This window comes from Achroia grisella, unplaced genomic scaffold (genome assembly GCF_030625045.1).
Source record: "Achroia grisella isolate CSIRO2021 unplaced genomic scaffold, CSIRO_AGI_Agris_v1 utg402, whole genome shotgun sequence".
Lineage (NCBI taxonomy): Eukaryota > Metazoa > Arthropoda > Insecta > Lepidoptera > Pyralidae > Achroia > Achroia grisella.
The window spans coordinates 6,077,368-6,090,234 of NW_026712841.1; the positions used below are offsets into that span (position 1 = coordinate 6,077,368).

The 12,867-nt window shown below is 33.6% G+C and overlaps 1 protein-coding gene across 1 annotated transcript; it reads right to left on the bottom strand.

The window, feature by feature from the left end:
• Positions 1-3,509: 3,509 nt before the first annotated feature.
• Positions 3,510-7,532, bottom strand: LOC131844551 (uncharacterized protein K02A2.6-like). Its single transcript, XM_059193464.1, has one exon. The coding sequence runs from the start codon at positions 7,530-7,532 to the stop codon at positions 3,510-3,512; it is 4,023 nt and encodes a 1,340-aa protein (XP_059049447.1).
• Positions 7,533-12,867: the final 5,335 nt, after the last annotated feature.

The window sequence follows — 12,867 nt, forward strand, 5'->3', positions numbered from 1 at the left end:
GTAACCGATGATTTTGCGTTGAGGCAGGTTGATTATATGAAGTGGTGGCGAATTGAGATGAATATAAATGATGAAGAAGTGAAAGGAATAGAGGAAGGGTGGATGGTAGTGAGGGCTCATGTAAGTAATGAGCAGGACTCAAGCATCCCGGCTTATCCTCATTCTGTTCTTCTTCTAGATGAAGTGGAAGGAACAAAAGATGACACTGTGGACCGTAGTGAGGGCTTATGTAGGAGATAAGCAGGACTCACAATATCCCGGCTGATCATCTGTTCCGTTCCATTCCAGATAAAATGGAAGGAAATAGAAGTGAAAGTGTGGATCGTAGTGAGGGCTCATGTAGGAGATGAGCAGGACTCACAGCATCCCGGCTGATCACTGTTCTTTTCCCACACGATTAATAGCTTGGTGGTAGATGACTGATAATGAATTAAATGTGATAGACTCAGCCATGTTATCTCAACCTGTGTGAACTGTAATGCCGTACAGGTCAGGAGGGAGGTAATTAAAAAAATAAAATATTTAGGTACCTCCGGGGCAGATGATGTGGTTACGTTGAATGTGCCGAATTGATCATTGCGAGACGAAAAATAAATCAAAATTTACAAATAGAAAAATATACAAATTTACACAATGAGTAACTGAAAATGTTGTCCATCCGGGAATCGAAGTCCAACTCGTAGTGTATTGACTGCGTCGTACTGGCCCATGTCGTAGTTTCTCAATAAGCAACCGCAGATACGACGGGTAATACGAGAATGGTCAGTCAATAGTGCCGGTGCTATCATCGGTGATGAAGTTGAAGCGATGATGTATGTTCTCCGGTATGGATATGAAGGCGGAAAAAGGACATCTGGACTGGAATAGGTAGGTACTTCACCATGGCTGCAGTGCTGGAACGTCGGGGTCACCAATTTAGCGTCTATATTGTTACCGCTATTATTTATGTTTATGTGTGTTCTTGTAGCAGCAGCGGGAAAGAAGGAGGTGAAATGATGAGTCCAGATTGTTGTTATGTACATATTTATAATTACGAAATATTTACAATAAATATATAGGTATGTACAAGAAAGTGATTCGGTCTCGAATGACAGGCCTGTTATTTTATTCTTCTGTCGTAACTAGGCAACGGTGTTGCCGCGCGATTATAATTAATTCGCCACAAATCTGTGTAAGTAGATCTTCGTATAATAATGAAAAATATTTGTTTTTTTTTAATTATTCCCAAAATGTTACATGAAAAGAAGCTGTTTATTAATATTAGGTTACTAGTATTAAGCTAGTCGTTGTTCTTCTATTCTTAAGATTAACTGTTATTAATAAATCAAAATTTTTGAGTATATTTTTTAAATTTAGCAATTAAATATGAAACCAGTTGAATTATTAGGTATGCAAGTAAGCGTACACCAAAAATTTAATATGTAACCTTGTATTTATTATTATTAATAATGTGTGGAGAAATAAATCGTTATTATATAATTTTCAGAATCGTTCAAAATTTTAGTACGATTGTGAACCCTACTGAAATAAACACAAAAGACTCGCAGCCAATTGTATAAATATTTCCATTGATCCGTTTAAATCGTTATATTGTGCCTACACTGTTATACCTGCATGATAAAGATAAAATTATAATATAGCTAAATATATTAAAATTATAGAAATCAATTGGTATTTGGTATTTGCGTTTATTTATAATTATAATGGCAATATATCACACGATTTATAATACATATTTATAATTTTAACTTTTAGTAAATCTTATTACGTTATTAATAAGACATGATAATGAGACTATTGCTGTCGAGTGGTGCTGTAATCATTATAGACCCAATGGGTTGTAGGTAGTAAGTTCGAATTTTGACGCCACTGAAATATCTTTTTTTTAAAAAATTCTAACTCACACACCTGTGATGGAAACACACACATAAGAAATTGTTTTGAACGATAAGGGCGCCGTTTGTTTGCATATTTTTATATTGTTCCTTTTTGTAATTATTTGTTTTTATTATTTTATAATAAAAACAAATATAATTATATATATAATTTATAACGCCATTTTTTATATATCTTGTTAATAAATTTGCATACATGACTACTGTGTCCATAAAAACAGTAGCATATGCAGATTGCACCCGAGCGAGACAACACGAACAACGGCCACGTGTCGTCATCTCACGAACAGAACCCGGAAACAAAAAAATCTACTGACAAAAAGGAGAGTGCCCTAAAAGTGTTTTCTACTGAACTAAAATAATTTATTGCTCAACCCTGCAATTGGCGATTGTTTTGCGACAGGCAAATGTGGGTCGCTCGGACCGAATTCGCAATGTTTTCTAAGGATTGTAAACCATTGTCCGTGACAGTGTACGTTTTACAATACTCACAGGTTGTTTGAAAATATTTTTACACAGTTTTTTTTATTTGTTACTTAAAATATTAAACAACTATATAACAATTATATATTTAATTCTTTGTTAAGTTTATTGACTCATAGCTTCCAAAGGTCTAGGTTTTTTCACAGTTATCTATAATAATAATAATAATCTTATTTACTGCTCACAAGGAACAATGTTAAAAAAAACAAAATTATATATATTCCTTATGAGAGTCTGGAATCTGAATTAACAATATCCAGTTTCAAGCAACTAAGTATATATGTACCAGTTACATATTTAATTCTTTACTAAGTGTTTTCACTCAAAGCTTCCAAAGTTATAGGTTTTTTTCAGTATTTCTGAAAAATGTTTATTTCATGAAATCTAATTTTTCCAGCTTCTTCTTTGATGATATCTTACACTTGTAAAATTTGATATCTGATTTGAGTCCACTCTCTTCTTCCAGCACAAATAGTAGAAAAGATAAACCATATTTAATAAACTTCCTTGTGCTCAAGGTAGTTGTTGAATACCGCAATGTTTTGAAAAATTGAATTATAATAAAACTTACAGAAACATTGCGAGATGAAAATAAAAATAAAAAAAGCGTTGCCAAAATAGTACCTATTATTACTAGCTGGATTAAAGGATAGGATTGAAAAATAACGATAAGTAACTAGTGTACATAACATAGTCAATAACTAATATTTATTAGTTATTAACTATTAATTATATAATATAGAATTATTAAACGTTATAATGAAGTAAATAAAATCTAATTAATAAAAATAAATATATTAGAAAGGTTGGTACTTGGTACTCCTAAGTAACCTGGTAATAATATGATCGTTATTAATATGTCCTCAAGATATAGTATTTTAAATAAAACGTGCTATGTAGCTTGTATCACTTTTTGTAATTGAGATATTGTACCTACCTACATTAATACACTTTATTAATCAACAAAGTATAAAAGTAAGTACCCACATCTATATATGACATACCTCCCCTCTAAGATAGTTTAATCACTTTGTAATTAAGTATAACATAATTAAACATATTAATATTAAGAATAAACAATATCTACCAATAGTATAACTGAAACAATGATCACTTATATATAAAACACATTTAGGATAAATACATATTGTCTATATGATCTTGTGGCCTTTGATATGGAGTTCTGGAATGTACATTTAACGTAGTTCTAATTTTCCCTGGAACTGGCAATGTTGATTCCGAAGAAGGAGGGATACCCAAAATCTCAGCCCATTTCTCGGCATCTGGTATTTCAATAATTGTCTCTGACTCTTGACTCCTATTTTCCTGTTGCCCATGTTGGTAATTCGTACCACTACTGCCTGTGCTATTAGAGTCTTTATTTGCCTCTGACGTTATATCAGTAATCCCTTCTTCCCCTTTCTCTAGCCTTGGTTTATATTTAATCAACTGATCAATATGCCGATTAACTGCTACACCGTCCTCTGTTTCGATTTTGTAATTGGAAGGCCCACTTTTCTGCAAGACTTTGCCTGGTAACCATTTAGGGCCCTGATTGCTATAATTTCTGAACATTACATTTTGTCCCACAGTAGTTTCTCTGCCTGCTATCTGTTTATTGTTGTCAATTTGTATTTCTGTTCTTTTATGTTTCAAATTATCTGGATGTATAGTATCTAACAATGTGCGCAACTGTCTATTCATTAATAGTTCTGCGGGGGTTTTATTGGTTCCTGTACATGGAGTAACCCGCAAACCTAACAATAAATTCGGAATTTTGATATCCCAAGATAAATCATTCATTTTCTTTAGTTTATCTTTGACTGTCTGTACCATCCGTTCTGCTAATCCGTTGGTCGCCGGATGGTAAGGTGCTGTAGTTACCTGACGAATTTTATTGGCCTGCAAAAAATGCTTCATATCTCCTGATACAAACGATGTACCATTATCCGATACTAAAACTTCACATAGACCATGAGTTGCAAAGGTCGTTCTCAGCAATCGTATTACCGTGGCTGTTGTTGTATTATTTACCATGAATACTTCAGGCCATCGGGAATATGCGTCGACTATAATTAAAAAGTATTTGTTGTGATACGGTCCAGCGAAATCGATGTGGATTCTTGACCAAGGTCTCGAAGGTGTAATCCATTCATGTGTAGTCTTAGGAGGCATATGTCGATTTTCCAAGCACCTAACACAACCACCAACTAGAAGTTCTATGTCATCATTTAGTCCAGGCCACCAAACGTAGCTTCTAGCCAGTGCTTTCGTTTGAACTATACCTGTATGTGTTTTATGTAGTATTTGGAGCGTTGCTCGACGAAGAGTGTGAGGTACTACGACGCGGCATCCCAGAAGTATGCAATTTTCTTGCAGTGACAGTTCTGTGCGATGTAACCAGAATGGTCGTAAATCAGCGTCGGTTTCTTTTGCAGGCCATCCCCTTTGTATGTAATAAATAACTTTAGATAAGATTTTATCCCGATTTGTCTCTCTAGCTATATCTTCTGCATCAAATGGAAAATCTTCTGGAGCTTCAGCCATTAACAAAACCTCACCAATATGTGTTTGAGGTTCACTTTGTACTGGTTGTGGCCAACGACTTAAATGGTCAGCATTACCTATCTCTGGACCAGGCTTATATTTTATCTCATAGTTATGAGATGTCAAGGCTATGGCAATTCTCGTCAACCGTGGTGAAATCATATTAGGCATTGGCTTCTTCGGATCAAATATACCAAGCAATGGTTTGTGGTCTGTTATTATACAGAATTGTCTTCCTGTGAGATAGTTATGAAACTTTTTTATGCCAAACATAATTGAAGCGGCTTCTTTGTCAAGCTGTGAATAACGCCGTTCATGAGGATGTAAGGTTCTAGATGCCATAGCTATAGGAAATTCGTTATTATCTGTTACATGTGACAATACAGCTCCTACACCATATTCTGAACTATCACAAGTAAGTGTTATAGGTTTAGCTACGTCATAATGAACTAACGTTAAATCAAATGTCAATAATCGCTTTGCCGTCTCAAATGAATTTTGTTCCCGTTCAGTCCAATGCCATTCTTGCCGGGTATCCAGCAAACGATGTAAAGGCTCCAATAAAGTGGCTTTATGAGGTATGAACCTCTCATAAAAATTATAAAGACCAAGAAAAGCTTGTAGTTCTCGTTTGTTTTTAGGTTCAGGAGTATTTGCAATAGATTCAACCTTACTTGGTGCAGGATGGATGCCCTTCCCATCAATTACAAAGCCTAGAAACTCCACTTTTTCTTGACCGAATTTGCATTTGTTTTTATTTAGACGTAGTCCTGCACGTTCAATTCTTCCTAGTACTTCGTTAAGTCGTTCTTGCATTTCCAGCAAAGTATGACCCCCGATTATTATGTCATCAATTAGAACAGCGATACCTGCGATACCACCCAGTAAAGATGTCATCAAACGTTGAAAAATTCCGGGGCATGCTTTAACCCCGAAGGCCAGGCGATGTACAGTGTAAAGGCCCTTGCAAGTATTCAAAGTAAGGAGTTTTGAAGTCTTCTCATCTACCATAACCTGGGTATACGCCCGATCTAAATCCAAGGTGGTGAAAAATTTACAACCAGCAACTGCAGCAAACACTTCATTCGCTGTAGGCATAGGATAGGTATCAGATTCAGTTGCCTCATTTACGGTGCTGCGATAATCTCCACACAACCTTATCTCCCCTGACTTTTTTATTATTGGCACTACCGGTGTAGCCCAATCTGAGAAAGACGTTTGGCGTAATACTCCTTCACTTTCTAATCTAGCAATCTCAATTTCAACCCTTTGTTTTATAGCGAATGGCACCGGACGAGCTTTAAGGAACTTTGGAGTTGCTCCTTGTTTCACATGTATAGTCACAGGCTGTCCACGGTAGGTACCGAGTCCATTTTTGAAAACTTCCTTATGTTTAGATAGGATTGCATCTATTGCTTTGATATCTGTATTTGATACAAAATTAATATTCATTGTAAAGTTAAAAGCAGCAAGCCAGTCTCGACCAAGCAGGTTTGGTCCATTCCCCTTGGCCACAATAACACACAAATTTTGTGAGACATCCTTATAACATACAGGCAGTGTTACTTGACCGAGTATTTGGACCGGTGTGTCTGTCCATGTTCGTAATGACAATGTGCTAGGTCGCAGTACGGCTTGTGGCATCTGTGTGCAAAGTTTGTGCCAAGTTTGCTCCTTTATTATAGAATAGCTTGCTCCTGTATCCAGTTGCATACAGACTGGCACTCCAGCCAGTGAAACTATCACTTCATAAGGCGGCGTGCGACTCACACTTGACATACAGTAAATTCCATTCAAACAATCATCTGATTCTTCAGCGAAATTAACAGTATTAGTTTTGTTTTTCTTTTTACTAATGCAAATCTTCTCAAGGTGACCCTTCTTCTTACAGTAGCTACAAATGGCATTTAAAAATCTGCATTGTCCATTGTGCCGGTTACCACATCGGTAGCAAAAACGAATGGAAGCTCTTGACTGGACAGCGTTAATATCCATCGGTTCTGAACCCAAAAATGACGTTCCGCCGGACCCGCGAGAGGAACCGGGCATGGTTGTGTCGTCCGCCGCGGTCGCGCCAGAAGACACTTGAATCATGCGTACATCTCGCCCCGCACTTTCCGATGATAACATAGCATCCACTACGTCTTGATAGCGTAATTTGTCCCGTTTCAATAGTTCGTACTGTAACCGGTCATCACGCATACCACACACGAGTCTGTCGCGTAGCATACGTTCCAAATCGACAAAATTGCAACCCGAACTAAGTTTTCTCAGGTGAGCAATGTAATCTGCCACTGATTCATTATGTTTTTGATCACGTTTATAAAATTGGAACGAAACCGATATTTCGTTCGGTCTCGGGCTGTAATGTTTATTTAGAATAGTTTCTATTTCCAAAAATGTCACTTCACTCGCTTTTCTAGGTGTAATTAATGCTAGTAACGTTTCAAACACTCGTGATCCACACACAGTAAAGAAATTTGCTCGTTTAGACGAATCGGTTATGACGCCATTTGCCTCGAAACAAAATTTTAGCCGGTCAAAATATATGTCCCAATTATCCGTTTGAGGATTAAACTCATCGAATTTCACAGCTTTTGTGTCCATTTTAGTACTTTTACACTACGTCGCCACTAATATGTCCTCAAGATATAGTATTTTAAATAAAACGTGCTATGTAGCTTGTATCACTTTTTGTAATTGAGATATTGTACCTACCTACATTAATACACTTTATTAATCAACAAAGTATAAAAGTAAGTACCCACATCTATATATGACAGTTATATTTTATTAAAATCTGTTACTTTAAAAGATACATTTTAAGGCATTGAAATAATTATATTTTGAACTCATAAATACATGTTGCAATTCACAGGTTTATTTATAGGGAAACTGTAAATATCTACATATAATGAAATAAATAAACATCCTGTATTTCGTACGTAAATTGACCAACGAAAACGAACGTTTTAGTACAACCGTTTTTTTAAAGTGAAACTAACTAAATGGTCTACTCAGCTGCCGCTCATCATAAATCTACTGTCGCTCATTCAGTAGCCCAAATTGGCATAGCATTGTGGCATTATTTGGCCATTATTTCTTTATATGGCTTTTAAAATATCTTGAAAGATTTTAAGTAGGTAGGTACATAGATTTATATAAATATATTTTTATATATATATTTATTTTATTATATATTATATATATATATATATATATATATATATATATATATATATATATATATATATATATATATATATACATACTGCTCTGTAAAAATGTAATTGCTCATTATTCATAAGACTTTTTGTTTCTTGTGCCATTCTTTTATTTATATGGCTTTTAAAATAATATCTTGAAAGTTGTTAAATATATGTATTCATGTAAATATATTTTTATATAAACATACACAGTGTTTTGTAAAAATGTAATTGCTTATTGTATTATTATTATAACATTTTGATGGTTTATAATAGGTATGATGAAATAAATTAATTTTCATAATAGTAAAAGTAACAGAAACATCAACTTAATATGTAGTTGCATTGTTTTTATTTATTAAAAAATATGCAACGAACAATGGCGGAAGGCGGTTTGATACAATTGATAATTATTTTTTCTAGAATAAAAATAACTTTTAGTCTTTATATTTTCTTAAATATAATTTTCATATGAGAAAAAGTAACAGAAATCTCAACTTTGAATGTAGTTGTATTATTTTTTTTATTAAAAATATTCAACAAAAAATGGCGGGTGTATATGTGGTAGATACGAGAGTAGGTGGATTGCAAAAAGTATGGTCGTAAGCGCACGTTGGCACGAGACGCAGCTGGCTGGCTTCCTCTTCCGAATCGTTTAAAAAAAACAAAACCAAGTATAAGATATCAAAGCTGTCACCAATAATATTCGAAATCTATATTTTGCATGTTTTAACGTATGGGTAAGTAAATGTGTAACCAAAGTTTGTAACTTAATATTTTCGTTTCAAACTAGATTTTAATATTATACAAAGACAGAGTGTGTCGATTTTGTCATAAAGAAAGTAAACTGTATTTATTCACTTTTTGAATGTAAGTAAGTACTGGAATGGAAGTCCCATGTAACTCTGGAATGTAAATATTTCCAGAATATGTGTATTGCACATAATATGTATACTATATTCATATACTTGTATGCATATATATACTCGCTGTGCCCGCAGTTTCAACCCCGTGAAATTTATAACCTATGTGTTATTCTGATTTAGGTAAAACGTTTGAGATGTGTGGAGAGCGGTGACTGATTTTGAAATACACAATTGTATATCACGACGTTTCCTTAAAATCCATTGAGTAATTTTTGCGTGAAAGAGTAACAAACATCCAGACATCTATCCACACGCATAAACTTCCGCGTTTATAATATTAGTAAGATCATATACTAGAACTCACAAAATTATAAACACCCAGGCGAAGTTGGTGCTTACTTTTGTTTTTATTAATATATACTTTTGTAAAAGGACAATTAAAAAAAGGAAACATTGCTTTGGCTATGTATTCTTTCAGTTGTGAACACTTTTTGTTTCTTTTAGCTTTTTATTTCACTAAAATTGTTGCGAATACAGTAGCACTTTTTGTGTTCTTGGAAGGACCTTGACAAAACAATACAGAAAGTGAACGTCAATGGAGATTCAATTCTGGACTTTTTGCAATTCCTTATGTTTTATTCTTCTAGCATTTATAAGGAAATAGAAAGCATTGCGAATTGTCGTTACAAAAACGTCAAAATATGGCACGTGAAATAGGTACATATGTATATATATTAAAACTAATGTATTATTTGATACATATGTATCAAATAATCCATTAGTTTTGATTATGTACCTACGAATCAGATTATTCTTCTAAATTAAATATACCTATCGATTCGTGCTGTTATTATAAATGTGAAAGTCACTATGTATTTTTATTTTACTCCTAACCACTGAATAATTTTGATAATACTGTCTATAGAGATAGTTTGAATCTGGGCGAATAATATAGGCCCGTAATTCTTGTGAAAATAAGACTAGAAAGGGAAAAGGATGACAGTTTGTATGGGGACACAATAATTTCTCAAGTAAGACACATAAAACTGATCATAATTAGATGAATAAGTAGACACTAATTAATTCTACACAGGAAAAGACATGGGTTTAAACTAGTGAATTATAATAAATTTGCACAAAAGACTATTGAATTAAAAAGTCAAATCACGGTCCATTGTAGGGAGGTGAATCATCAGGTTCATAAAAAACGTAACAGGTATTTTTTGGCAGTTACTAGCGATAAAACGATCCGCGCGATCATGGGGTGTTTTTTACGCACCGTACAGTATTTTTGGGGTTGGTTTTTGTCGAGATAGCGATCTCTCTCACGTTTTTTAAAAGGTTTTTATACGTGTATCGTTTAATTCCACTTGATTAGGGTATGTTTACGCGTGTAAATTTTTTATCCGCCCTTTTTAATCGCCATTTCTTGTGTATACAACGCAACATTATGTGGATAATGACATTTTTTATCATATAATATTTTTAGAGGTGTCAAGTACTGTATACGTAATTTTTTAAGTATTTTTATTACATTTGAGATATTTATTATACTTTTATACAATTGTATCTATTGAAAAGAGTAATTTATAATTTATGGTATTACAATTTGAAGTATTATAATTGGAACTATTACTAGGGGTCATCTGCCCTAAGACGTTGGATACTTTTGTTCGAACCCCAATGGGGTCAAAATGGTCAGAGGGTCAACGATTTATTGCTTTTAGAGAAAAATTACACCCGTGTTATTGTTGTGAAATTGTCAATGTAAGTAAGTTAATGTCCAATGTTATAATTTCGATTTTGTATAAAAAAAGCACATAATTGAATTGAGACCATTTTTATGAGTAGTTTAATAAAATAAAATTTTAGGCATGTTCTTATTCCTAAACTGTACTAAACATACATTATCGATTTTTGCAGCTATTAAATTAAACACAAAAAAAATGCACTAATATACAAAATTAAAAATACAGGCATTGAAAATAGTACTATTTTAAACAGAATGGTTAATAGAAATTGTATATAATTCTTTTTTGGTAATTATTCTACTTTTTGCCATTTTATAATACATGGCATTACAACTATCGCTTAATGGTAGGTACTGGCAGTTTAAGGTATTTTCCAAATAGTTGAATAATTCTATGAAGGGTACTTCCTACCGTCTGAAAATATTGATAGGCGAGAATAGTCGTACAAAACACAATTCTCAAGACTTACGACCGTTAACCTCCGCTCCAGAGACGTGTGCGACCTTTCTGACCGTTATATAATTTATATCTCAACACAATCGAAACGTATTGACCCATAACCTAAACATTTTCCCATCCCTACGTTCCAATTTCAAATCCGCAGTTTTCAACATAAATCAATGTTCGAACAGAAGAAGTTCGATATTCGAAAATACGTCAAAATCCAAAGCAACGGTCGAACGGACAATGGCCGCCGAACATATTCGGTTACATTTTATTTTATTTTCAACAAAAATGTAACAATGTACAATTGTTATCAAGGAAAAAGGGTAGATTTTAGTAATCTTCTTAATGGTGTGTGTGAAAAGATTATAAATTAAGTTTCTGTAACAAATAAAAGTGACCCCTGGGCATTGTCGGGGTGTCAATATGTGTGACCGAGCTATTGTCCATGACCCCTGTAGGCTTAGCGCCAATTTGCGACCGCTCCGATTCAGTCGTGACGTGATCGCAATGGTACTGTAAGGATTTCTACAATTTACAATTCGATATCATTACAATAGTGGAATGTTAGAAAAACTATATTTTTTCATGTAACAGATGTTACATTCGTATATTAACAGTTTTATTAAAGTACGGAATCCATCAACGTTATGTAGATACTTAAAAAAAATATAAATCATATATAGAAGATACTAATAACATAGGTATAAAGGTAGTTTATGAGTTTTTAAAAATCTATTTTTTTACGTAGATTTTCTTATTCATGACTATTTGTTTGTCATTTCATTGTCAATGTTACTTTATAACCTAGAAGTAGATAATTTAGGCAGATACCAAGGTAGAGTTTGTAGAGTCGTCACCGTGGGTACCTCAGTCTCACCTATATCAGCCACCAAGCAGCTTAATTTGCAAGATGTACTTTGGAGGTAGGGTGAGAAAAGTCAGTGACATTACGGGATAATAGACTTAACATACATTTCAACTTAAAAATGGAAAGTTATAACTAAATTATTTAAAAGAGCGACACGCAAGTTTTTCCCTCGTTCTTCTTGTGGTGATACCACTTTGCCGAATCGGCGGTAGATTAAAAAAAAAGTAATGACTATCCAAAAGTGCTTCAATGTAAGTTTATTTGAATAAGGAATTTTCCATTCTATTCTAGTATTTTGGTCCTAGTGGTATTAAATAATAACATGATGTTTGTGGTGCTGTTCATGTATACCAGCGACGGTCACCACTTACCATTAAGTGGGTTATATGCTGGTTTAACATTCCAAATACATTAAAAAGTTATATAAAGATATATTATATTTGATAGTAAAATGTAGTTTCGAAATGTAATATATAAGAATATGTAAGTAGATTTAATACAATTTGTAAATGTTAAAAATAAATAACATACATATATTCGTGGAGTGTTATTCTATAAATGAATAACACAAAACATATGTTCGTAGAGGTCAGGGAAATGTTATGACGTAATATATATTTATAGTTATGTGTATTTACTCTCTCGAGATCGCCCGTGACAGGTATGATAACTGGAAACATGTTATGCCGAAATTTCAGTGATTTCGTAGCACTAGGTCGGCTAGCTCTGGGCAAGAAACTGATCTAAAGTAATATATAGTCATAATATACTCGTATTTACTTATTTTAATCTTTTTTATTTATT